The sequence below is a fragment of the Daphnia magna genome, linkage group LG3, assembly GCF_020631705.1.
Source record: "Daphnia magna isolate NIES linkage group LG3, ASM2063170v1.1, whole genome shotgun sequence".
NCBI lineage: Eukaryota > Metazoa > Arthropoda > Branchiopoda > Diplostraca > Daphniidae > Daphnia > Daphnia magna.
Window position 1 is genome coordinate 1,315,740 of NC_059184.1, and position 27,030 is coordinate 1,342,769.

Sequence of the window (27,030 nt, forward strand, 5' to 3'; positions counted from 1 at the left end):
ATTTCAAATCATAAAATTTATTCATATTATGTATTATGTAGTCCATATTTCGTAAATTCGGAATCAGAAAAAAACAAACAAAGATAATAACTTGACATCACTCGAAGCCTCCTTAGGTTATAAGCCATTTAGCAAACTTCTACTTTCTTTCCCTTGCCTTATTCTGAGTTTCTTCCAATACATGCAAAAAGTTGTTCCAAGCTTCGAGCACTTGTGGTTGAATTAGATGATCACGGAGTGCGTGGACGCCAATAGATTCAGCCATAGGTAGTGGTCGGGTTTTATGATATCCAAAACCGACTTCTTCGGACAATGAGGAATCCAATAACGTTGCATCTTCCACTTCCCTACGTTCCCGTTTCCATTCGGTGGGTTCCACATGACCATTGAGCGTTGAGGTGATTGTAATCAAGTCAGTCATAACGACAGTTGATTGCGAATAAAGGGTAGTGGGTATGCGTTCGTTTCGGTACCAAATAGAAATGACTTTCGACAGCGTTTGCGTCAACGTCGACACAACACTCGATGTCACCACAGTCGTCCTAATCGGTTCGCTCGTTGGAGCAAATAATTCATTATTATTGGAGGATTGCATTCTCTGTTGCTGGTACTGGTAAGATAAGAAGTATGGTTGTATTGCCATAAGCATCTGAACGAGTAAAGCGTTCAACGCCGAATCTGGCAGGCATGGCAACGTACCGTAGGCTTCAGTTACTGTTACATGATATATAAATAAAACGTGAAAATAAATCAAAGCAAAACAAGTTAAACATAAAGTTTGAATGTGTACCTGTCGTCGTATTCGCTTGCTCTGCGTTGGCTGCAGGTTCGCCAATAGTAAGCACTGACGACATCACGAGGCACAGGATTCCAACAGTAATCAATAAGTTGATCTGCAAGGAACGAAACCCATAATCCATTGCTGCACCTTGTAACTTGATCCCGATATATTGTCGTCACACAACCACACTAAAAAAAAAAGACAGGACGATGGAGGAAAGAAGTCGAAACTCAACGACGGACAAAAGGAGTTGAAACTAGACGATTGCTCTTCAGGACTATGTCTCCTACGAGGCTACGACTTTAAGCAATAAAAGAAAGAGAACTCTTCTAGATGTTCTATTGGCTATTGGAGAAAATGCCTTTGTTACCTTCCCTCATCCGAGGGAAAGTGTAACATCATCAAGGTCACTGCATTTTTTTTTCCATATCGAGGCCATTGCAACTTAATATACTGCGACAAGAAAACAGATAGCCTCTTGAGACTAGGATATTGACAAGATGCCACCTGATGGGCTTCCATTTCCTGAAGTGAATAAACAGAAAGTTTTGATGATACATCTTACACCTGACATGCTTACACCCTTTTCGATTATTCGGAGGCCTAGAGGCCTTTAGGGAAAAGAAAATATTCAAAAGAAAACAATACCCTTCAAAGACTGAATGTAGTTTCCCTGTTTCTACCACTTTACAGTAAAATGATGTGCATATCTAATAGCTTTTTTTCTACGCTATCTCATCGCGGCCTTTACCAATTCAAATTGCCCATATTTTACCTACTCTACACGCAACGTTTGTCCAAGGCTACAAAATCTAAATATGTTACAAGTGAAAATAAGATGTGCATAATAAGGCAAAGACTTAGGGCGAGAACATAGACAAATACCACTGTCTGGTGAAGAGTTGGAAGCTCTGAGCGCTATGCCAACAACCCGTGTAGACGCAACTCGGAGGTTCCATTTTTGAGCTGCCACGCAAGGCCGTCCTTGAAGAAACATCAGCGTTCCGATTTCAAAATCAAATCAGAAGATTATAAGCAAATATATCCCGGAAACTACGAGCAAAAAATAAAAATCCAATTTCAACACAGTGAAGAAACGGCGAGCGTGCCGTTATCCGATATATTTGTTTCGTGCAGAAAGACATTCCTCGTATATCTTCACAAAGACCACGAATGGTACTCACGGTCACAGTAAGGGTCGTAGAACGGGCGTCGAGTATGTTCAATTTCCGTGCTTCTTACAATATCCAGGAGATTTTCAAAGTGGACTATTTTTTATGACGCAGTTTCTATATTCTGCTGGTGTTTCAGTGTGCCAATTTATTAAAGTTAGACGTTCTTTTTAAAAGGGAAACTTTTTTTTCGTGATCGTTTCTCGATCACGAACAGCGTAGCCCTTAAGCCCGTGTAATTGGATTGCCAAAATGTCTGCAGTCGTGCGGCAGCTTGTCCTCCGGCCCGCTGCCGGGCGTGCCCGTTGCCCATAGTTTAGAAGCCCGGCAGCAACTTGAAGATGTAGTGAATATATATTGTTTTCCTTTTTTTTTTATTGTTTATCTTTCGCCAGTACATGAAATCTATTGCCTTAAACGCACAGTATTTTTCCATCGTCTAACTTGTACTACTTACTTAAAAAACTTAGTGTCGCTTTGTTTTTGTTCCAATCGCATTTAAAGCATTCATCAGGGTCGAGGAAATTTGCTATTAGCTTTAAACGCTATGTCCTTTTTTAATGCTTGTGGTTTCCGCACGCAAATTTTCCATTTCCTTTGACGCATGCATATGCAAACGTGGCCACTCTTGTGAGGACAGCGACTATGCGAGGACAGCTTCTAGCAAAAGACTGGGCACCTTTATCGACCCGCCCGGTTTGTCAATTTCCAGTAAATTGCATTTATCGTCAAGGAAAACGATCGATAAAATCTAGTAATTTCAAGTTTTACTCCTCACGCTGGAACTCGGAAGCCATACCGAAGGAGAGACGTGCAACGTGTGTAAGGCCAACCGCGTTTCCTTTCTACTCAGAGCGTGCCTGTTGACAATTATCAGCTTTTACATGTCGTGTTGGCAGGTAGATTATTGGCTGACGTCAATCATGTTTTAATGCGTGACAACCACAAGTGGTAACCTTACACTCAACTTGAATTGCAAATTATGCGAGGGATAAGCAGAACGATCTCGCTATTTGAAAGGATTCTCCGATCATTTGACATGTAAAAGTTCTTTATTTGGCTGTTGTGCGTGACAATGTTTGATACCTGTCAACAAAGTGGTGACGAAGTAAAAGGCATTCATGCGTGTTCACAAGAAACACTCGAAAACCCGAAGTTTGACGCGTGTAACGCGTCACAATCAATCATTCGATATAGCCTCGTTATCTCACGAACACTTACAGGTGTACCTGAGAACGACGTTTAACGAAAACAAGTAACGCAACAGCGAGAAATAATGGCTAAATGGTACAACGTGCGCGTTGTGTCCAACAGGATAGATTGCTTTGTCTATCTCGAGGCGCCCAACAAATGTTTTACACAGATCTACTGTTCTTAATGGACAACTCGTGCCAGAATCTAGGACGTCCTTTGCAGTTTGTTTTTATTTCTTTCTCCTTGCTCAGCAATGGCCACTTCAAATGCAACGTGGAGTACTCCCTCCATTCGTAATATAACAGCCTCTGATTGAAAGACGAAGTACAGCCCAACGTAAAACTTTCTACGTCACCATTATTTAGTTAAATTTTTTTTCTCTCTCTTAGATGTCTCCAAATCGTCTTGCTCTTTCAATCGGAATTGAATAACAAAAGGCTTGTCTCTAAAAATAGTTTTCTACGGAGTGGGAAGTCGGTTGTGTCGTCATAGTCAAACCATTTTTAACGTCAGCGATGAAGAAGAGAGTACATTTTCCAGTCACTTGCCATCATTTAGCTAAATCCATACTAACTCAGTCAGGATGCACTTGAGCGTCATGCTAACGATTGGGTTATTTTAGTACTGCCGTTGAAAATACAATCATTGCAATGGCTCGTTGGATGTTAAACGCCGCACACCTACGCGACGGGGAAAAAAAATCGACTGTTGGAAGAAGAAAAAATGATCACATTTTCCCTATCTTTGCCGAAATAAGAAAAAGGAGATGCTGAGAATTGGAAGCTCCTAGTATGACGTCTGCGCCGCACCGCGTTTTCGACGTCCTATAGTCTGATGGTGAAGAGGTGCACCAAACGTGCGCGTCACAACAAAAGCTCCCGCTATATATACTGGAGCCTTCCGACATTGAAACATGTTAGTCGCCATCTACCTTTTCGATTCGCTTGCCACGAGTTACGCCAACCTTTTCTTATAATAGATTTATCTGCTGGGCTTCTTCATTGATTACCACAATCTACAGTTGGGTTTGCCGAGTACATCAGCCAGCCGGGTACCGGCCCAACAGGTATGCCCAGTGGACGATAACTTTCTTTGAGTACATTAACTTAGTTGTACTATTGAAGTAGAGAATCAGCAGAGATGGCAGATTCAGTTATTGAAACGGTTGAATGTAACACGAATGTGGCTCCTGTTGAAGACCTGTTGCAAACGGCCTCTCATCAGAATTGCCAGCGTTTAGTTGTGCTCGGCTCCGCTCGATCCGGCAAGTCCTCCCTCGTCGCTCGGTAAGTGCACATAACGAATAGTTCATTTGCATATGCGGTCAATATCCTATGCGTAACGACGGCTCTATCGAGAGATTCGACGTTTGTAGGTTCAACAAAATTTCCAACGTTTTGTTTTTAAACTGTCAGGTTTTTGAGTAACAAATTCAGCGATTCTTATACACCAACCATCGAGAATTTCTATCGTAAAGTGTATCGCATCCGCGGCGAAGTTTACCAGCTGGACATTTTGGATACAAGCGGCAACCAGTTTGTGACATTTTCTTTTCTCCCTCGATTGCTCGTATCGTAAATACTCAAAAACATGTTTTCTTTTTTATTAGTCCCTTCCCAGCCATGCAGCGACTTTCCTTCATAACAGGTAAGAAGCAAACTCGTGTTATTTTCTTCTTTCAATCTAGTAAAAAAGAGAATCGTAAAAGAAAAGAAAATGTGGATGGGGCCATAAACTTTTGATCCACTATTGCTCATCGGTTTCGACCCAAGCCAAGAAAATCCTCTTTTTGATTATCCAAACTCGCCTTTTTCCTTTTTACTCTTCGAAACATCCAATTTCAGATATGTTTCCGCCGGGTGCCCCGTCGCTCATCGCTAGGCAACGCCCAATCAAGTCAAATGGTATTGATTCTTCCAGCGAGCTTGCAACCTATTTTTTTAATTTTTTTCTCCCCTTTCTTCGCCTTGTGAACGATAGACCGTTGTAGTTCGACTATCTTAAAGGATGACGATGCGTCATCATCAGAGGAAGACGACCGGATCAATTGACGAAATCAATCGCAGACTGAAATTTTGACAGGAAGAGCTGTCAACCAAAAGAGAGAGAGGGGGATCTCAAGTTCTCCTAGAAGAGCCGAGAAAGGAGCAGTCAAAAATTCAGTTGGTGTATTAGTTTAAAGGCGGAACCGTCATTGCTGGAAGTCTCTAATGAACCACTGTCACTCGTATCCGGCTCTCTCTGGATGCAAACACATCTCCTGGTACGCAATCAAATCAGTTAAGCTATACAGTCGTATAGAGCACAGGGGACGTTTCATTTCTAGTCAATCCGAATAGTCAGCATGTCTGCCCTGATGTTACCGAACTTTTCAATCTCTTTGATGAAAGAAACGGATGAAAGAGTATTCGGCGGAAACGGGTTGTTATTCAAACGATAGATTTCGGTGGATTTACAAAGAGGAGCTTGTAGTAAATGACGTAGGGGGGGTAGCTATTTATAGGGCAACAAATGTTGCTTGTCATATCGTCCAACTTTGACATGATTTCTATGGTGAACTTACTCGAAACTTTAGTCTCTCGTAAACACTAGTCGTCGAGGAAATCTGTTGACAACGCCCGGTTCCGCACACCTTCAACTACGGTAGGAACTTGGGACAAAGAAAAATTTTAGGGCTCCCCAAAGCAAATAGCTGGGCAGAAAAGATCACCGGGCTTTGAAACCAGAGACGGAAGTCTTGGACAAAGCCGTATGATTAAAACGTCGGATACCGTCCTCTTTTCTTGTCATCTCAATCTCTTTGTTGACAACGAAGCACACAACAGAACTAAGTCTATACACATCTTTAATTGCCATAAGACCTTCACTCAAATAAAGCCCTCTTCTGGCACATTCGAATTAGAAGTAACGAACAAAAGATGACGCCTCAAATTCTACTAATTAAAAAATTAAAGAAAAGATGGCAAGTCAGCTTTAACAAACGAAAACTTTGTCGCAAGATTAGGCCAGTAGAAATTGAATCTGCCAGAGATGTCGTAAACTTACAAGTCGTAACACATTTTCGGCAACCAAGTCACGGGGTATCGAATCGTGAAACCAAATGTCTCGCTGCCGTGTACAGCTGGCTTAATTTAACGGCATTATGCGATGATTGGCTTGCGTTCCGTATGCAGCAAGCTCATTATAGCAGCATAACAGCTCTCCATCCTACAACGGCACTTACACAATTCCTACAGGATGAAAAGCGAACGTAACGATACAAAGCCGATCTAATTAAAAAAATGTCGAGCCGCTCGATCCGGTTACCCAAGTTTTTAATTGCAGTACCACAGCTATGAAAAATTCCCTTTTTTTTTGGCTTAACGATGGGCGGCATCATCCACTCGCTTCAACTTGCTCATTATGGCTGGACAAAGTTTAGGATACAAGCTACTGTGCTCGATATATAGATCCGTAATTTATTAAGTACACAGGTCAATTAACATTCCGGCACATTTTGCTTACCATAATCTAGCAAAATGAGTTAGCATGAAACTATCCCCGAACGATCTGCGTGACATTCAAGCACTATTGTTGACGATTTCCAGTGTTGCTATCTGATGATATTGTCACACTCCGGGTTTTTCACTTAGTCAATTACACTTGTTGTGAGGTCACTGTAAGGGAAATAAATTGCTCTGCTGACTCCTTCGACACAAGAGGCAGCAAGAAGCAATAAATCTTCACCGTTGGTGACTAACTAGGTTATATTTTCACCCAAAACAGTGTCACTATCTAACACACCAAAACGAGCAAGACAAGAAGCGACGCTAGGGTAACTGGAAACTAGGTTAAACAGCAACCAGAATAGAAGGCAACCAAGGTTAAATGTTGGGAAGGGCAAGCAAGGTGAATATTTTGTGGGGCCATCTAGGGTTAGTCACACACACCATAACTATCATTTTAACTAGAGTTAAAACCGATGTGACAATATCATCAAATGTCTCTGTTATTTAAAAAAAAAATCAGTAAGAAATCCACTGGTAGCCAAAGAGAATCGGAACTTTACTTTTCGGTATATATTTTTTTGTTGTTGACCAGGTGACCTGTTCCTGTTGGTCTTTAGCGTCGACAGTCGCGAGTCGTTTGAAGAAGTTGCCCGGTTACGGTCGCAGATCATCGAAACTAAATGCCATATCGGCGGACGGCGACCAGTTACACAACAATCGTTTCGAGGAAGTAAAAAAACGAGTACGCCCAGTCTCGTCCCCATGATAATCGCTGGTAACAAATGCGACCGAGAGATGAGGTAAGCGGTAGCCATAGCGTCTAGATAAACTGTCCTGTTGAATTGTTGTTGATCCATCGCTGTGGACCAGGACGGTGACGGCGGAAGAGTCGGCAATGCTATGCTCGGGATTTGCCGGTTGTGGCTTTGTCGAGACATCAGCCAAGAAGAATTGGAATATCGACGAACTGTTTCGTCAACTCTTTCAGCTGGCCGATCTTCCGGCCGAAATGGCCCCCAATTCTCATAGAAGACTTTTGCCCGCTCAGGTATGTCTATTGAGGAAAATCGATTGGAAATGGCCTGGTGAGTCTGCTAATGCGATGCCATAGAAGACTCTTTCCGGAATGGAAGCATGATTGATTTCTGTCTTTTTTCTTTTAAATTGGTTCCTTCCTACATGCTCTGTGTGACGGGCGTACTCCCGCAACCTTCGGCCGTCAGCTGTTGGGGTCGTCGAGTTCCGTGCCTCTACCGCCCATGTTAACCTCATCGCCAGCGGCGCAGACTAAAAAGAAGGGATCACGTCGTTTTCAGGGACTATCCATCCGGAGACGAATGAGCGACGCTTACGGCGTAGTGGCTCTCAACGTACGCCGACCCTCACTCCGTAATCTTTCATTTATTTTTTATTCCTTCTGATATCAGAATTAGTAATTTAAAAAAAAATATTTCATGTGTTTGTCTCTCGTTTGCTTAGACACGGATCTCATGATTATGAAGAAGAAAACTTCACAAAGGCAACCAAACTCTTCGTCGTCGAATTCGCCATCGACTAGGACCCGATCGTTCCGTTGCGTCATCCAGTAAAATCAAAGTCAATGGACAAAACTATGAACTTAAACGATATTCCTATTTTGCGGAAGAATTTCAAAATTGTATTCGTTTTTGTTTTTTTTTACCTATTGCGTGTTACGTTAATCCTCCCCTTGGTGTAGATGATTTCCATATACCTGCTGTACTGTTTATACCATGGCAACATCCAATATCGTGGACAGCATTTGTTTCTGGTGTTTGATAACTATCAAGATGCCACGAATAAATAAAAACACGACACATAAAAATTCCACTAACCACATGTCTAGTATATTCTAAAATCAAAACACGCATCATTGCAGAGAGAAACAGAAACATGGGATCGACATATTATTTTATTGAAATTTTTTTTGGGGGGTAATTTTTTTTTCCTTTATTCTTGCCTTCGTTTTCTTCCCTCCATTTTTCCGCAATTCTTTTTTTGTGTTTTAATCCATTTTTTTTTTTTTTTTGCAGCCTATGTATCAAACTGGACGCTTTCTATTCAATGACAAAACTTTTGACCACTGATAAAAGATATATAGTTTAGAAAACAAGGAGTGTGTGGCGTGTAAGGCGACCAGGATTCAGGTTGAACTATCTTGTTTTGTTTCTTTTTTTTTTTTTTTTACATACTCACGTCCTCTTTTTTTTTTTTTCAATTTTGGATTACCATGCAAATCACATCGACAACACGGTAAAGTAATAATTAGTTTGTCTTTTCCTTTTACCGGAGTGGGGCACGCTCGTGTAGTTTCTAACAGACACAGTGCATGCCTTTTGTTTTTTTGTTGATTTTTGTTTTGTTTTTTTGTTTTTTTTTTTGGAAAAGAGGGAAGGAAAACCTATCGACATTTTTTACTTTACTTTTTTTTTTGACAATAACATCAACACTATTTGATTAAAACCTGAAACCGACTCCGGTAGCCTTTTTTTTTCGATTGCATCTCTTGTTGAAGGGAGAAACAAAGAGAAGTGAAGAAAACAAATTGGAGAGCAATAAACATCGACATCATCACGAGTGGGACATGGGCTTGAGGGTGGTTTAAAGGGGGGAGGGGGGAGGCGGGCGTAATACACACGAATATGTAAACATTTCAATTATATATCGTTCAGCAATTTAGTAGCCATGAAAAAAAAAAAAATTATCGAGTTCCTTGAAAGGAATTGAGAGACAAGAGAGGGCTCTGTGTTTTCTTCTTTTTCAATTTTTTAACGATACGAAAGAGACACGCACAAATGGCCATTGATTTTCTATATGATATAATATAGTCAACTTGTCTTTTGACCTTACAGCATTTAAGTCAAGATGTCTGGCTTCATATCTTCAGTTTTTTTTCCTCTCAAATGGAGCACAACACATCACGACTCGCATCAAAATGCTGTTGTTTTGTTTGTTTTCGCTTGTTCCTTCCCCAAACAAATGGCCACGCAAAGCAAGTGTAAATAATGATAATAGTTTCAAAAAGATAGGTGTTATCAATCCAAATAATAATATTAATAATAACGTCGGGGGAACATAAACTGCGAAGACGACCAGACTGACGGAACACTAGGTTATTATGCTTTTCTCACCCTTTTTCCTTTTAAGACACTTGCCCACTGAACAAAAACTGAGCGAGGGTCGAGGACTAACACAAACACAATTTTCCAGTCTAGTAAACCAGTTTGTTGTTGTTGCATGAACCGCAACGTTCAACGCCCCCCCCCCCCTAAAAAAAGAATAATTAAAAAAGAAAAAAAAGGTGAGAGAGGATAAGGGGGGCGATAATAATCGAAACTTAGAAACGAAAAGGGGATAGGCGCGGAAAACACACGATATTGAACACTCGGGACGACATGAGTCTAGAAAAATGTCTGAAGCTTTTTATGACCCTACACCCGCGGCATGTCGATATTATAGACTCATGAATTCATTGAAAATTTCAAACGGAAAAAAAAAGTACAAACTGACAACACGAAAATACAGGCGATTAGAATTGCAGCAAATATTGTCCTCTTTGAATCATCGGATAAATGAGAGTTATATAAAGCGGCACAAAAGAACGACACGAATAGTTTTTAGAATCGTCAAATGAAATCGTGGCTTCGTGGGCGGGATTGTTCCGATTCCAGTTTGGGAGGGGAGGAGGTGGGAGATGTGGTGGAGGAATCGTTCTAACGATACATCATCATCTCCTAGAAGAACTAATTTCTTTTTTTCTTTCCAAAGAATCGAATGCCGTATCAATGGCGACAGACACCTGTCAACTTATAACATAACTAAAAGAATATTTGAAAAATAAAGAACAAATAAACAAACCTGTTCAATGAATCACCAAGGATCGTGTAGAGGGGGGGGGGAGCACTTTGACATATGGAAATTCATCAACAAAATTTTGGGTGGTTGACAAAAATCTTATTGGCTTAGCAGCGTGCGTGCGAAAAATTAACGAAAATAGAACTAAAGGAAATGCCTTTTCCTCTGACAACATTCCACAACTGTTTGATGACGCACGAGGCTATCTATGACATTTAAAAATACTAAGAAAGAGCAACCCCAAAGTGTGTTTTGGGGAAACAAGTATTTGGAACATTTTCCTTCTTTTGCCAGAGCGTACCTGATTGAAACGCACAACGTTTCCCTTTTCTCTTTTTCTGAGCAGATAATATTAAAAAAAAAAAAGAGCTATTCTTATTCTTAGAGAGAAAAAAAAAAGTAGAGGCTACAGAGTACCAGTACATGGACAAGACAGACAAAGACACGTGACAGAGTGGCGTATAGCATCAAGTACGGGATGTCCGATCGATCGGGAATATTTTCTTTTTATCTTCGTGTGTGTTGCTATTCTTTTAAAAGCAAAACAAAAATTTATTAAATCCTTTCTTCTTATTTTTCCTTTTAAAATGAAATCACTACCGGTAATCCGATTCGGAAGAGGGCAACAGAGAATGTGGTACTCGTGTGCGATCGAGAGCAGAAAGAGAAATAAGATTCCACGGATTTCAAAGTGTTTTGTTTCCTTTTCAAATGTTTCGGGATTTTTCATGAAAATCCATCCATGAAAACGAAAGAAAGGTGAATCAAATAAAAAAAGTCGTTCTCTACGAGAAAGGCAGAAAAGGCTCGAAAAGAAGATCATCTCTTTTCTCGATCCCAGTTCGACAAAACGTTTTCAAGTTTTACAAAAAAAACAAACAACCTTTGGTATTTTCTTTCTTCGATTTCTGATACAAACGACAGGAAGCCGGAAGGAACGCATAGATCTGATGTGGATTGATCATCACCAATGCAAAATCACTTCAGAACATTTGTAGCCTGGTCTATGGAAAGTATTTTAATAGTCCGCTCCTTTGATTCTTCAGCGACCGATCGTGTCCACCCTTCTCAAGTTTGTTTCTCAATTTGTCTGAATGATTGGCTCGTGTGGACGATAATTTGGTTTTAGGAGGATATGTCAAAAATTGAGTGGTTTCCGGCAGAGGAAACGGGAGCGAACAAATTTCCCACTGAATTTCCGAAATGTTTGTTTTGTTTGTTTGTTTTTTTCCTATTGATTTAATAATGATTATTTTGGCCAATGTTTTTAGTCATCGTGACTAGGCATTTTTCTACCATCGCTAATTTCTTTCCTGTTTTGTATAAACATTCAACATGACCAAACGAAAGGAAAAAATTAAAATAATAGGCCAGATCTCTTGCGGATTTGAAGAAAAAAAAAATCGAGGAGGGAGGCGGATTCAATAAATTTCATCAGTCACAAAAATTTTTGGCATGCAGGAAGGGCTGATCATTGACGGTGAGCGACGGCCAGATCGCGAGAATTAAAACCGTTTTGTATCTTCTTTCTTTCTTGGCCAATCACGCCTCATAACTCCCTCCCTATCTAAACAAAAACGATTGCCTATCTGTAAAGTTCACCTTTGAATTGTTTACATTTTCAAATCACAACCTCATTATCGGAGGTACGAACGCAAATCCCAAAAGAAATTTGAAAAAAAAAAAAAAAAATCAGCTGATGATCAGACAGGTAGAGTGATAATGCGGGGACTATGTAGGACAAACGAAGCTGCCTCCAGAAAAAAAAAATTAAATTATAATTATAAATTGTGTTTGAAAATGATGTTTTTGCATGGCAGTATTTGTTGTTTCGTTTTCCGTATCAAAATAATAACTGGAATTCTTTTTTAACATTAAATCAGACTTTTTCTTTTTTCTTTTCGAATCAAATGGATAAAGTGACGAGTCATTGCCTGCATCAAAATCATTCTATTTGCATCGAGATCCAACGTTGTGGAGAGCCGACCAATTAAATTTTCTTTTTTTTTCTTCCGACTGGCTCGGCTCGTGATGTGGGTTGAGAAGGTCGGGAGTAAAGATGTTTTGACTCATTTTAGTTTGGTATGTTCGTTTTTCTCTTTTTCTGGGAAAGCCAGTTCGTCCTGTTGGCCGCGTTTCGTCTTTTTCTACGAAGCTTATGCAGAAAAGTTTTGTGTGCGCGTCGAACAACATGCGGAACACACGCAAGTGTCGTTGGCAAGCGATCGAATAAAAATTAAAAAAAAAAATGAAAAGGTCTGGCCCTTCCGCCACCGACGCAATTTCTCTTTTGTTTTCTTCGAGGCCATCAATCAACATAAAAAGGCACTGGGGCACCTCAATCAAAGGTCTCATCAATGTCATTTATTCTTATGAATAGACAAAAAAAAAAAAAAAAAGGAAAATGGCTATTACAACACAAGCAAAAAGGAAAGAGGACGTGGGGGAAAAATAATAATTATTATTAGGAAAAAAAATCTCATTTTTTTCTTCAAGTCCAAACCAAAATAAAGAGGAAGGCGGAGATGGGGAGAGTGGAGGGGAAAAAGAAAAGCTGCCCAAAGGATACGAAGTTAATTCTGCTGATCGGCTTCAAATCTAAGATAATCAATAAAGCCAAATTAAAAAAGAAAAAAAGATAAAGATAAACGTAAATAGAACTGGTGCGCAGAGATCTACTAAATATGTGTCGTGATAACACGGGCATTGGTCTAGCCGTGTTCGTCTCTATTTAGGAGAGATGCAGACGGAGATAAGAATTGGAGCTGATACGATTTTGTTTGATAGACAGAGAAAGCGAGACAGAGAGAGAGAATGAAAAATCACAAATGAATTTTTGGAGGTGTAGAGTCAAATTATTACACGTCTGATTTTTTGTTTCACTTTTTCGTTTCGCTGTCGAAGATCTTGAATAGCTACAGTTGACTGATATAAAGCCAGGCAATACGTGGTTTTGCTTTTGTTTTGCGATGAAAGATGATTTTTTGTTGTTGTTGGTTGTTTTTCTTCTCATCATCCAAAGTCTCTATTTTCTGGGAGGGGCGGGGTGGAGGCAGGAGAGATGGGAACGATAGAATTTGAGACCGTTTCGAATGAGTCGAGGAAAAAAAAAGGCACTTTTTGGCTAAACAATCTTGTCTGACGCGTTCAATGCTAACCTTTAGTTCGGAACTGACGAAACCCGTGTGTGTGCAATCTGCTAAGTTTTACTGTTTTTTTGTTTAATTTTGAAAGGAAGGGCGCGGGAGAAGCGGCGTATCGATTCGTGGAAATGTTTCTTTTTCTTTCAGCTATTAGACATTTTGAATATTTATTTTTAAAAATCAAGCACGAGAATCGATTGGACAGACTCCCCCATACACCCGATTTCAAGGAGTTTGATCTCCTGAAGGATGCCATTAAAAAAAATATTATTAAAGAAAACAAGAAAAAAAAAATACAAAAATCTGAACGGCACGCAAAACATGGGAGATTTAAAGAGAGGCGAATAGGAGCCATACAAGAATTACTACTGGAATTATCCGGTGACTTGACGCGGGTAGACAGAGCAGGCGAGTCCCGAAAGAAAAGAAAAATAACCATGAAAATAATACAAAAAAATATATATATATAATAGCTAACACGAAGGATGAGAGGGAAGGCTTTTTTCTTCACTGGACGAATTATCACCTTTTTTTTTTTAACTCCAATTTCTTCAGGGGAGGGTGTGTGAATGACAAACTGATCTGGTGGGGAGGGGGGGGGGGAAGAATCCTCGGAACTTTCCTATTTTTTTTTTTTTTTCATTTTTGCTTTGCTACTACGCACACAACAGATAATGGATTTTTCAGGACGCAACTGACAAAAACGGCCACACACACACGCGCGCGCAAGAAAAAAAAGACGACAAACCGACATTTTTAGAATTTTTCCTCTTTTTATCGAGGCCGACAAAAAACGAAGAAGCGCATTTTGGTCACACAAAAGAAACAAGCTACATTACTTTTTCCTATTTACTTATTCAAATTCTCCGCCCAGGCGACTGACTGCCAAAATGTAGCGCTTTGAGAGACTGGGAAGGACACCATGCATCTCCTTTCCCTCCAACACGTTCAAAAACAACACAAGAAACCTGCCCTCAAGTGTAAGACATTGAAAACACAACCAGCCCACCCCATTTCCTCATCCTTCTGTCCTCATTGCAAGTGAGTGATATGGCTATTAGTAAAACAAAAGAAAAGAAAAGAAAAGAAAAAAAAAAAAAAGTCTTTTGAACGAAGTAACGACATGACAATTGCCTGAATGCATCGCTCGCAAAAAGTGAAAAGGCGGGACGGGGGAGAATGAAAGAAAACGCATGACAAATGGCCTACGATCACACTCTCAAAGGAAAACAATATGTAAATTCATTTGTTGTTCCGCACAGTGCAAGGTCATTGCAGGGCATTGCACATTTTCTCCGGAACACAAATGACAAAACCTGTGGCGGGTAGGGTAAGGTGGGGAGATGATCAAAGGAAGAAACGAAAGAAAATCTACAATCAAAAACACCTGTCAAGACACAAGACGAAGATCGCATTTCGTCTCTTCAAAGTGTAAGGAGATACACATTTACAACATGCGGTAATTATCAAGTAGTAAAGCGTTAGAACCGACTAATACCCTCCCCTCCTCACAAAATATCCCGGCCAAACCGAAATATTCGTTTCCCCCTTCCTGCAAAAACTAACACATCCCATATCGTACGAAACTGTGGCACTTGAATGAATCCGAACAATACTGACCGACGACCAAGTAATTGAAAAATAAATAAAAAAAACAAAAAAAAAAAAAAAACGGGGAGGTTTGGAGAATGCAGAGGCGCGTACTCACTTGGATCGAACGGAAAAAGAAACACGACACATTTGCATAAGAGCGGAAAGAAATTTAAGGGAGAAACGGGAGGGGATGAGCCACTGGTGCTGAGGTCGCGGCGCAACTCTATGACAAGACTCGATACGACTGTGTGTGATGTTTAATTTCACAGTTTTTGTGTGAATGTGCTTCTCTCAGGTCAAACGAATGGGCTGGAAGAAAGAAGCACATCTTTTCGTAATGGTTTTTTTTTTCTCTTTAAGCTTCCACAAACAAAATTAGCAAGGCAAGTTAACAACAACAAAAAAATGTACGACTGTCGACGATCAGGTCAAATGATGGCGAGAGAATTTTTTTTTTTTAAGAAATCAAGAGACGTACACAACTTTCTTCCTTATGCTCGAGAAAGCTATCAATTTTCTTTCAGACGTACGTAGGAGAAATACGGAGAGGGGGAGGGCGGAAGGAGCTAGATGCAAAACTTGGAGAGGAAAAAAAAAAAGGAACGGAGGGAGTTTAGCACCTCTCATTGACGCTCGACGCGGGTAGGATGATAACGGCGGCTCAAAGCCCTCAAAAGCAAAGTTTGTGACCACTAGATTTGAGTTGGCCCGTTTACAGAAGCAAAAGAAAGAAAAAAGAAAAAAAAGAGATAGAAATATAGGAGGGGATTAAGTCACCAGATTTAGAAATGGGTTCGGATCATGGGCGACCCGAAATATCAAACGCGTGTTCATTATTCCTATTAATTGTCTTTTACTCTCTTCATTGCTGAAGATAGGGAGGGAGGAAGGAGCAGTGAAATTCTCTATGGATGTAAAGCCTCGAGTGGTCACGACTTTTTTGAGATCACAGTCTAACACAGAACAGCAATGGATTTTAGAGGGAGAGGAGGTTGGGGCTGGGGAGAAATGTCCTGACTTGGTATCCACGCGGCTTTTCTAACCATTTCAAATTGCAACACTCTACACAGATAAATCTCCCACTAGAAAACTCGCACAGGTATTCCCGTTTCGCTATTTCCGTGAGGGAATTATTCTAGCTTTTCGGTTGATGATTGAGAGTCACGAGAAGAGACAGAAAAAAAAAAAAAAAAACGGGAAAAGAAAAATAAAATTTAAAAAAATTGCTAGGGAGAGGGCATGGGTGACACTAGAATTAATATAGTTCTTGAGGAGGATGCAGGAGAAGACTAACAAATTGCAGGGGAAGAAGAGAGCACTTTGAAAAAGAAAAAAAAATGCATCCGGTATTCTCCTCTTTAGGGTAATTTTGTTTCTGGTAAGATTGTTCCATGATGGCCTCTGGCGAGACTCTGGTTACTTCCTTTTTTTTTTTAGTTTTTGAAAAGTGGGGACTTGGAAGTGGAGCGAGAACACCTCGGTAGTGGCAAAAGAGCGACAGAGGGAAAGAAGAGATAACTGGCACGCAAAACAGATAAGATGACCACTCCCACACACACACACACACAAAACAAAATATTACGAGACACAACACGAGGACTTATTCTGACCAAGAAAAAAAAAAACCCAAAGACTTACATAGGAAAACGAACTTCGACTAAACTGAATGGAGTGGTGTGTGTGTGGCGCAAGCAATCATAACACGGGAGGCACAAAAAATAATGGAGGGGAGTCAGGTGAAAAAAGAAACATAAGAATATTATAATATACTACTACTTTGCTTTCTTTTTGTAAATGCTTAATGGCCTCATTGGTGTTTTTCGGGGGAAGATAAGAGGACGGTTCACACTACGCATCAGTGCAGCAGCAACAGCAGCGGCATTAGGCCATAATATAAGAGTAATATGAAATTTGAAATAGTGACAACTTTTTTTTTCCGTCACCGTGAATACGAAGGGATCGGGAGGGTGGAATAACACTATATTACGTCAGGCATACACATTAGTTGGTTGATTGCTCTCAGCTGTGAAAATATTTTTGACGAATTGAACATTACCTTGGTATTTTTCTCCTCTCTCATCTATTCTCATATTGACACGTAATTTCTGTCGATTCTTTTTTTCTTTCTTTTTTGAGTCGTGTTGAGTGGTAGCCCTCGCTGTTTTACATGGACTCGTTGCCCAGGAGATCGCCGGGCAGGAACGAGTTGAGCGATGCGTTCAGCGCAGACGGCGTGGTTCTCAAATCACGATCCAATGCCGGTGTAGACCAGACGGAATTGGCACCCGTCGACCATGGGCTCGAACTCGGGCCTCCACCACCAGTTCCCCAATTGTCCCCAGAGTTGGCACTTCCCTTGGAGGCGTTGCTTCCTACACCACCCCCGTTACCGCTTCCGTTATTAGAGCCGGGAGTAGATCCCCGGATGCCCCATCCACTGGAGGCGGCAACTTGCTGCTGCTGTTGCTGCTGTTGATTTTGTTGTTGTTGCTGCTGCTGCTGTTGTTGGGCGGGCATGCCAAGTTGCTGCAGCCAACCCTGGACATCAGATTCGTTGGCTAGATCTGCATAAATGGTCGTGTTTCCAAGCACGCAGTTGTTCAGAGCACTTTGCGCCTGTATCCAGGGAAAAATTAGAAATCCCGTTAGCTACTCATTTTCACTTGGGAACACATTACATTATTGCTGTTATTGGTTACGTTACCTTAGCGGCTTCTTCGCCAGTGGAATAGCGGATCAAAGCTACTCCGTGGTTGAGGTAGAGATGGAAGTTGTGAAGCGGACCGTGCTGGACGCACAATGTTTTGAGCGTCGAACCATCGATTTGCGGAGTCAAGTTACGCAACACGAGCCACGACGATGCGCCATTCAAAGAACCGGCCCACGTACCTCCAGCTACAGTGGCATTCGTTCCAGGCCAGGGTGAGCGGCTGCCAGCTGCACTCCAATCGCGTCCGGCAGACTTTGGACCAATGCCTGCTGATGCACTAATGCCCGGAGGAGGGCCACGAGGCTTGTTTGGTGCGCTCCACGGATCCGCAGCCGGTGGTGGGGCGTCGGACCAAGAAGATTTCGGTGCAATCTTGGCAGAGCTGTAAGGGGTCGATGAAGAGGGGACGGAACTCGACGACGCCGAAGACGGATTGAAAGACCAAGTGGAATTAGAAAGACCCAGCGTCGGGAAGCCCGATTCACCTGAGCCACTCGATCCGCCAGAGCCAACGGGAGGAGGCGAAGCTTTGGTTGAACTCTGGCCTCCTTTTGATGCGTTGTTTGAGTAAACATCTGCCTCGTTGAGACCAGACATGGCAAACGTTCCAGGAGTGAGAGTTGGATCGTCGTCTGCCGTTTTAATCTGTGGTCCTTTCCATGGTTTGCCAGGCTCGAATTCGGGAACGAGATCCGATATGGAACCCGAATAAGAAGAGGATCCGGTGGCATTGCTCCAGCTATCCTTTCCGTCATTGCCTCCGACAGATCCACCAGTAGACAAATCCTGGTTTGTGTCAGGCCAGCCTGTCTCCGATTGAGAACGAGAAAGACTCGACCAAGCACCACCGTCTTGTCCGAGGACAGGGTTCATATTGGGTGACGAAAGGCTGCTACCTAGTGGCGGTTTGGCGTTACTGGGAATGGAACCGGGTGCACCACCACTGCTCCCCGGGGCGCGACTGAATTCTGACATGCCGAGATCTGAAAGATCCTTGTCGAGTGGCGGGTACTTCCATTGAGAGAGCCGTGACTGTCCAGAATCCTGTAAACTCATCCTGTCCAAGTTGGACTGAATGCCATGAACCGAATCCACTTTGAAAAGGTCCGACGGTTGACTCGGAGGAACGCCGGGTGGCTGTTGATTCATCATTTGGCCTTGTTGCTTGACATACAGAGCTTGTTGGGCGGCGATCTGCTGTTGCAAGCTAGCAATCTGCTGTTTGGTTTTGTTCATCTGAGGTACTAGCTGCAACATTGGACCCCCCATAGGTCCTTGTCCCGGCCGACTAAGGGCCATATTGTGCTGTTGACCGAGCTGTTGTAAAACTTTGATCTGCTGTAGCAGCTGATTGAGCAGAACCAGCGTCTGAGGAGCCAACGGCTGATTGAGAATTTGAGGATTCAAATGGCCTGCCTGCACGGCCATTTGGATTTGCTGAACGAGAATTCGTAATTGAGTTGGTGATGGTTGACTGCCGGCTCCTGCACCAGACGATACACCAGTGTCTACTCGCGACATGTTACGGACCATTTGTGATTGATTGACCTTTACAAATACCAAACAAAAACAAAAACAAAAAAACAAAAAATCAATTAGTAATGAAAAATAAATAAATAAACAATGAAAACACACACACAAACCCTAAAAATAATAGAACATTCTCGAAGTGAAAAATGCACATTCTTACCTGAGGCGGCATAGGTGGCGGCTGCTGAGGCTGAAGAATTTTGTATGCAGGATTCGGATTCATCCCCATGCTAGGGGCAGGATTGCTTAATAAGTGATGCGGTGCACCGCTACTACCAGGGTGAACAAAAGGCATCTGTTGACCTGGATTGAACCGCGCGCTCGGAGGATAAGGCGCCCCTCCGTGCGGTCCCATTGGGTCGTAACCACCTGATCCATGGTCATCACCAAACATGCCTCGACCAGAGCGCAACGTTTCCAATGCATCTTCCATAACCATGTTGCAATTTCGAAGGACATTTTCCACGTCGTCCTTCTTGAAACCCATTTCGGATAGGATGCGGAACTGTTTACTACTCCAAATCATTTCTTTGGCTAAAGGCTTAGGAATCTGCTTATGCGGCTGGCCCCACGACAAATTGTCTTCAGTCTCACCCCAACTTGGAGTCGTGGGTGTTTTGGGTTTAGGACCAGACGCCCATGGCGTGGGTGTTTGGGGAGGCTCGTTCCACGAGCCACCACCTCCACCACTACCTACAGGTTTGTCATCCATCCACATGTTATTCATCTGGTTGCTATCGCCGACTCCACCATCTCCCCAAGAGCCGTTCCGAGTTTGTCCCCACGACATGTCTGTTTTCATTCCCGGCCCAGGTGGCATTCGATTGGGAGGCGGGCCAGATTGTTGCATTCCACGTCCGCCAGCCACGTTAGGATTGGGCATATCTTTCCAGCGACATACGACATTTCCACCTGGCTGTTGAATTTGGGAAGGATTCCCCCAAACGGCCGTTCCATCGTCATATTGTGGCACTTGTCGTTTCTGGGCAGGAGGGGAATGCTCATCCCAGCCCGATGGTTTCATTTCTTTCGAGGGTACATTTCCACCCCACTGCGGCGCGGGTTTGTTTTGCGGCCCAGGCCAGTGCGATGGTGCAGTCGGTGCCATACCCATGTTCTCGGGAACCGAGGGTCCAATACCGGACATAGCCATGCGCTGGGGTGGTCGCACTTCACCCCATCCTCCAGGTCCAGTTTGCATTGAGCTGGGCCCAGCCCATTCCGGTTCTTTCTTCGGTTGCTGCTGCTGCTGTTGCTGTTGTCCACCCCACATGCCGTTGCCTGACGTGATTCCAGTGGTCCCCATGGTCGCAGCACCGGTTGGGACAGAGGCTGGCCCCATTGGTCCAGCAGTCAGAGCAGCCCCCATTGGATTGGCTCCCCAGTTAGTAGGTCCATTATTGGCAGGAACACCCGTCCACATGCTGGATGGTTCTGAAGATTCATCGTCTTCACCCCATGTACCTCCGAGATTGGTTGCTGGAGTATGACTACCCCATGGCGTCTTTGTCTGGGTTATAGGCGGAGGGGCTTGGCCGCCATTGCGCAGATTGACTTCCCAGACTTCTGTTCCATTACTTGCTGTCTGCTTCCACAGTGGAATTTCTTTGGGCTCTGGCGATGTTGGAACATCCCACTGCGAATCTTGATTCACTTGATTGCCTCCCCAGCCATCTTGGGCATAAATCACATCTCGATAGTTAGCCAAAGGATCCGGCTTACCAGAACTAGGAGTGGCAGGACCAGAACCACCAACGGCTCCACCACCCCCATTGCCACCTTGAGCTAAGTTCAAGGGGTTGGTAGCCATGATGTCTTGATTGGGGTTGATATTGGTCGGTTGATTAGGTACGTTTTTGGCAGCCTAAAGAGAGACGGAGCATTAAATCATGTAATTGGATAAATAATTTAATAGGTACAAGTTGTGGGTCATCGTACCTGAGCAGCCCATACACCCTGGCTTGGCGAGCTTCCAGATGGCTGGACGACATTACCGCTGACGACATTTTTGCTTGTATCCCATGCTCCTTGAGGTTGCTGCTGTTGTTGGGCACCGGTAGGTAGCTGCTGATTCGAGCCTTGCGGTCCCGAGGATCCAGGAGGCGGTGCTCCAGATGGTCCCTGACTAGCTGCGGAGCTCCGTTGGTTGGCCGCGGAGGATGCTGCTCCCCATTGGCCTTGGACTTGGTTCGCCGCGTTGTTGGTTCCACCGCCTCCCCAACCTCCACTTGCTGGCGGATGACCCCAGCTGCCTCCTCCGTTATTCAAGGAGGTCTCGCCTGCACCTCCACGCAAACCCGCTCCTTGAGGAATGCCCCAATGCCGGTTGGACGCCGGTCCGATCGGGGGATATTGGAGGAACGCCGATGTGCTACTACTGCTACTGCTTCCCTTAATGATCAGTGGTTCCTTGCTATCACAATAGTCTTCATCAGAGACGGCAGAGGCAGAAGCGCCAAGGGTGGAGTGAGCAGAGGTCGATAGAGGGCACAAATCTGCATAAGTTGCACTTGGAGGATTCGTCTCTCCTGAGAATGTCATCGACAATTGATTAGAGCTCTGCGGTCGCCAAGCCAATCCGCTTTGCCTCATTGCGTCGCTCGAATCCTTTTGTGCATCGTTAAGAATATTGCTGGAGGAAGAAATGGCGGACGCTGATCCTATCTACAAATCCCAACCCAAGAGATACATTAGATTGCAAAACTGTAACGCACGAATACTTTCAAAACTGCAAACTCAGTGGTTATAAACGTACCTCGACGTTATCGACCAGACAGGGAGATGGTGGGTTGCTAAGGGATTCGTGCGTGCCAGGGTGCGTCGATTCTTCCGAGGATGAACCGACTTTGGAGCTGTCTATCACAGATGATTGGGAAACTTCCAGCAGGGTGAGAATTTCAGAAGCAGCTCCTCCTCTCAAATCCTCAACCTCTGGACCACACCTCACTTCAGTACTCTCTGCGAGCAGTGGGGCATCCATTACTTCTACAGCACCTTCCTTACGTACAGCAGTCACCCTTTGTTCGAATTCCCTTAAACTTGGTGGCACAGGTTTCTGTTCCTTTAATAACCACAAATGGGTGAATATGTAATTTTTATGACAGCAGCATTGTGGTTAGTCAAAACTCACAGTACGATGAGGCACTTGTTCAGCAGAGAAGCACTCCAAAAGTTGGCACTGAAAGGGCTCAACTTGATGACTACTCGTCCCAGCAGCAGCTTCAGGCAGCAGCACTGCAGGCTGATTATAACATGTAGTATAATTTTCAGTATGAGCATCAACAGGCGACATTTGCAAGGCCATGGTCACCACATCACTGCAAAACAATATAATTCAACTGATTAGAATAATCACTTTGTACACAAACGAGAAAAAGAAGAATCAATCTTCTTTTAGCACTAATACGATCAATTGGAATTCGAGTAAGACCAAGTAACAATGTTTAAAAAAACCGCAACGTTCGAAAGATAGAATATGGCGTCTACTAATCTCCAATAGTAAATAATAGCTTGTATCATTCGTAAGCTAAAAATATAACACCTCAAAACACGATGATGTAGATCAATAGAAGTTGAAAACACTGACATTTGTCGGCAGATTAACGATGTTGAATAGAAATAAAAGCCCTTAAAGTTATATTTAATAAAATTTGTTTAATACACGAAACGACAACGTTACGACCCCCTGAGAGAGACGCTTGGACTGGTATCTAAAGCGCACAGAGCTTTCTTGCTGGTTCGTCTATCTCCTACGTATTCCCAGAAACAGCTAGAGAGGGAGGGGGATCACAAGATGGCCGCCGTGTACTACTCACCTTCTGCTGCGGCGGCGGGGCTGCAGCAACAGCAAGCGGCAGCAAAGCTATATGATGGAGGAGGCAGTGCGAAAATATACGTCGAGGCAACGCACAGAGACACACATTCACCGCGATTGCACACAAGTAAAAGGAGAGAAATGAGAGGGAAGGGGAAACGTTTGGTGCAAGAAAAACTATGGAGGATCACGACACACACAAGAATGACTTAGGTACTTGGAAATGGATGATTCTTTGCTTTGCAAGAAATAATATATGTGTTGTTGTTAGGAAAAAAAACGGGTCTTCGTTGGAGCGGGACCGCGGCTGTTTCAACATCCACTGAGATACGGAGCGCGCACAGTACACAAGTCTACACACACAGCCGACGAGTGAGAGAAAGAGAGGGGGAAGGGGCCAGCGTCCCGTCCGAAACAGCATTGCCAGATTTTATTATACTTATTATACCTTACTTCTTTATTTCGTGTAATTTTTTTTTTCTTTTATTTCCCATCCCTTTTTCCTTTTGTTCTGTTTTAGCTTTTTCAAGAAAAAAATAGAAAACTATATGACAACAGCTAACTACATGTTTATGTTCAACTTCCGAATTTCCACAACTGGTCATTATGAACTTCTGAAGGATACTATCCTAACATGGCTGAAAAGATACGTCTGTTTTAATTCAGCTGATGATAACTTTCTGTGTATCAGAACATATCTTCTTCCCGCAACGTAGAGCGCATTAAGAATGAGTTGGAAGCAGCAACTCTTTTTAAACTCGTGATTCCAAAAGAAAGAAGAGAGAAGACAAACAAAAAAGAATAAAAAAGGAAGAAGCGTCACGAGGGCCACAACAGGATCGAATGTAAACAGAGGTACCACACACACAACATGGCGCGCGCAGCCTTTACAAGGAGAAGCCGGAGCGGCAGCAGGCGTCGAGTTATTGATCCGCGTGAAAATGTAGCCGGACAGCAAAGGGCTTGTTCATTGCATAAAAATTTCCTCTAGCCGCACGGTCTCCGCGTGCGGAGATGTGTGTGAACCGTGCACGTGAACCATTAAAAACCAAGTGAAACCTTAGATGTTTCATCATCGCCAAGTTTTCTCTCCTTTGCCAAGCAAACGGAAAAAATATCAACATTTTGGCTTTTCAAAACAAAACAAAAACTTCTTTCTTCTTCTTGAAAAATGTTGTCTTCCTTTGTTGGTTAAGACTTAAAACAGATCGATATCAAAGCCCTATTACAACTCGGTGGCGATAAGGAAGATAAAGAGGGTTGATTTTCCTCCCTTTGAAGGGAAAAAAAAGAAAAGGAGAGAGAGATGAGTCGAGGTAATGGCGTCCTGGGCCAGAGGGAGGAAGGCTAGCCAGTAGAAAACCAGCTGATTTATTCAATCTGGATCAGTGCCAGGGCTGGAAAGACTCCGGAAAGTGATGGCGACGGCCATTGCAGCGGGCAATCTTCTTTCCTCTTTTTATTATTATCCGTTTGCTTTTTCTTTTTCGCAGTCTCTTCGGGAATTGTGGCGTGGAGAGGAGCCAAACAAAATCGATGACCAGTCGGACACGCCATTCTAGACAGCGCTGAGTGGTCTGCCAACATCAACAAACTAGGCGGACTTTTGTTTTTCAGGCAGCACAGCCAGCTACACGCCAATTTGTGCAAAATGAATTTAAAAAAAAATAAAAAAAGGGGGGGCAGTTCAATAACAACCACCTCTTTGTTGATCTCCAACAAAAAGGATGCAGTCTCGAGTAAATACCGTCGCTTGAGACGACACTAAATCAATTCTTGTAATAGTTCATTAATGTTAGCAGACGAGGTTGTGAATGCAATAGTGTCGCTTTTTGCAGCACCCAAAAAAGAACGAGACAATGTCAAAAGTTCAGTCTGTTAGCCACATAGCGGGAGGCTACCGTGAGCGTGAATCTGGTGCCGATTGGTTGAGCGAGGATGTTCCCGCCCCATGTCATTTAATGCTTTCCCTCGGTCCTCCTACACCGGCGTGCCAAAAGCGTTCTACCATAATATTATATTGTGGATGTATAAATACTAGTGGTGGAGGTAGAGGAGGAGCAATGGAAGAGAAAGTCATAGCCTAAATTTTTCTGTTTCTTTTGTCCAATCTATTCATCACTCCTCCCATAGTCTTTCCATCCGCTCCTAAGGTATGCCCATGGAATTCAACGCAACTTCTCAACAAAGCAAGCTCTCGGGCTGCATCCTGTAAGCGAACATGGTGGCTTTATGGATGGCGTAGTATGCTATCCACTACACACAGCTACTAGGCAAGAGACAAATCGTTGATTTCACGTTCACCTAAATAAATATGCAGGGCTCGAGGAGGGAGGCAAAGAAATGTCACTGGAAACTCCCATTGAAGACCAACAAGTCAAAACCCACTGTTTCAAAAATAAAAGCAGCCAAATATGAAAAAAACAAAAATGGCGTCTTGGAATGTGGGGTACATGGCTTAAGGGTACTTTTTGTTTAGTAAATCCCTTATTTTTTAGAGGGCTCTTTACCTGCTGGAAGGCCGTTTTTCATTTTGCACGCTCGTAACACCGTGAACTCGATGCTTCGACGATCGATTGTGTTGATTTGAGATTGAATTGCACGCTACTCGGTTTTGGATCAACACACACAAGCACTGGGGGCTTGCGCACACACAAACAACACACTCACTCACTGACGACAGTAATTCAAATCCAAGTCGAGAGAGATACACTTCAATTGATGTCGAAGAAAAGAAAACAACACAGAAATGGCCAAGGCTTGTTGTGCTCACTTCGTCGCAGGGGTGCCTGGAATTTGACTGAATGACTTGTTCTTCACCACCAGCAACCAACAGCGGCAAAAGTAAGGAGAGTCTTCTCTCTTCTGAGATCGCCTTCGATGCCCTTTCTATCTTGTTTTAGTTCTCTCGACTTCTCGAGTCTCTGTGGTGTCTCTGCTAGAAACGAGTGGCTTCGTGATCGATTCAATCGGACTTAACAATCGATTTGACCATCCAATGTTCCCGTAGCTCCACCTACGTTCTACCTAATGACTCTCGACAGTCCGCCTCTGTCCTGACTTCCTTATCGGTGTCTGGCGCGTGTTCTGCTGTTCACTAAAAAAAGACAACCTTTGCTAAAAGATTACAGAAATAAACTGTAGTTTTCCTTGTCTCTTTTTCTTTTGTTTTGCTTCATATCGTCTTAAATAGCAAATAGGTTACTGGCTTTTTCAGAGGGCACAAAGCTGACGCGAGCTTTAACAAAACATGTGATATGGAGTAACTGGGTTAACCACGAAAGCATGCTACACAACGGTTCTCGCACAGTGGGTAGCAGATAGCAAGGCATTCACATACAAGTTCCAGATGGAGACCGAATAAAGCCGCCTTCCTTTCTCTCCTACTTACACCATCCTACCGGCCGAATTTTAACCAAACAGTCGTTGACATTGATGCCTAGAATATCAGAGAACCATTGACGTCCATGAACATGGGTCAGAAAAGCTTTCCAAAATGCACCAAATGAATTATCGACAACGATCATTGATAACATATACAAATAGACGCATTTTGTTCTAGCTTCAGATATGGAGAGGGGATGGGGAAGGAGAGAGAATGGGACTGGCATACAAAGCCTCGCGCGTGCAGCCACTAATAAGTTGTTATTGCGCTGGCTAGATGGCATGTCTCAACAACCGCCGGGACAAGACCAAATTAGAATGGACTGTTTCTCTTTTCAGTTGGATTAG

General features: G+C 43.0%; 3 protein-coding genes and 1 long non-coding RNA gene across 13 annotated transcripts; 2 read left to right on the forward strand and 2 right to left on the reverse strand.

The window, feature by feature from the left end:
- Positions 1-11: 11 nt before the first annotated feature.
- LOC116919133 lies at positions 12-6,988 on the reverse strand. 4 transcript variants are annotated; one of them, XM_032925023.2, is made up of 3 exons: positions 6,652-6,988; positions 791-893; positions 12-714 (listed from the first exon to the last, which is right to left on the reverse strand). In XM_032925023.2, the coding sequence occupies exons 1-3, from the start codon at positions 6,652-6,654 to the stop codon at positions 140-142; spliced, it is 681 nt and encodes a 226-aa protein (XP_032780914.2). In that variant the 5' UTR covers positions 6,655-6,988; the 3' UTR covers positions 12-139. The 4 variants fall into 4 exon arrangements, with proteins under 4 accessions (XP_032780914.2, XP_032780912.2, XP_032780911.2 ...); XM_032925021.2 differs by having other exon boundaries at positions 791-969; positions 6,652-6,986; XM_032925020.2 differs by lacking the exon at positions 6,652-6,988 and adding an exon at positions 1,667-1,997 and having other exon boundaries at positions 791-969.
- Positions 2,034-10,141, forward strand: LOC116919132 (GTP-binding protein Rhes). Of its 3 annotated transcripts, XM_045171409.1 has the most exons (9): positions 2,034-3,471; positions 3,537-4,213; positions 4,275-4,433; positions 4,563-4,682; positions 4,757-4,794; positions 7,228-7,435; positions 7,506-7,683; positions 7,859-8,024; positions 8,115-10,141. In XM_045171409.1, the coding sequence occupies exons 3-9, from the start codon at positions 4,288-4,290 to the stop codon at positions 8,222-8,224; spliced, it is 966 nt and encodes a 321-aa protein (XP_045027344.1). In that variant the 5' UTR covers positions 2,034-3,471; positions 3,537-4,213; positions 4,275-4,287; the 3' UTR covers positions 8,225-10,141. The 3 variants fall into 3 exon arrangements, with proteins under 3 accessions (XP_045027344.1, XP_045027346.1, XP_045027345.1); XM_045171411.1 differs by lacking the exon at positions 2,034-3,471 and having other exon boundaries at positions 3,547-4,213; positions 4,258-4,433; XM_045171410.1 differs by lacking the exon at positions 2,034-3,471 and having other exon boundaries at positions 3,547-4,213; positions 4,272-4,433.
- Positions 8,479-26,225, reverse strand: LOC116919131 (protein Gawky). Of its 5 annotated transcripts, XR_006644467.1 has the most exons (8): positions 23,026-23,187; positions 22,615-22,801; positions 22,240-22,545; positions 21,423-22,148; positions 19,645-21,348; positions 17,949-19,502; positions 17,301-17,860; positions 8,479-13,106 (listed from the first exon to the last, which is right to left on the reverse strand). XR_006644467.1 is itself a non-coding variant. In XM_032925018.2 (7 exons), exons 2-7 carry the CDS (start codon positions 22,786-22,788, stop codon positions 17,408-17,410), a joined length of 4,917 nt encoding a protein of 1,638 aa, XP_032780909.2. In that variant the 5' UTR covers positions 22,789-22,801; positions 25,809-26,225; the 3' UTR covers positions 8,479-17,407. The 5 variants fall into 5 exon arrangements, 4 of the variants coding, with proteins under 4 accessions (XP_032780909.2, XP_032780908.2, XP_032780907.2 ...); XM_032925018.2 differs by lacking the exon at positions 23,026-23,187 and adding an exon at positions 25,809-26,225 and having other exon boundaries at positions 8,479-17,860; XM_032925017.2 differs by lacking the exon at positions 23,026-23,187 and adding an exon at positions 23,300-23,435 and having other exon boundaries at positions 8,479-17,860.
- Positions 23,373-23,855, forward strand: LOC123470734. Its single transcript, XR_006644471.1, has 2 exons — positions 23,373-23,511; positions 23,570-23,855. It is a non-coding gene; the product is annotated as an uncharacterized LOC123470734 (long non-coding RNA).
- Positions 26,226-27,030: the final 805 nt, after the last annotated feature.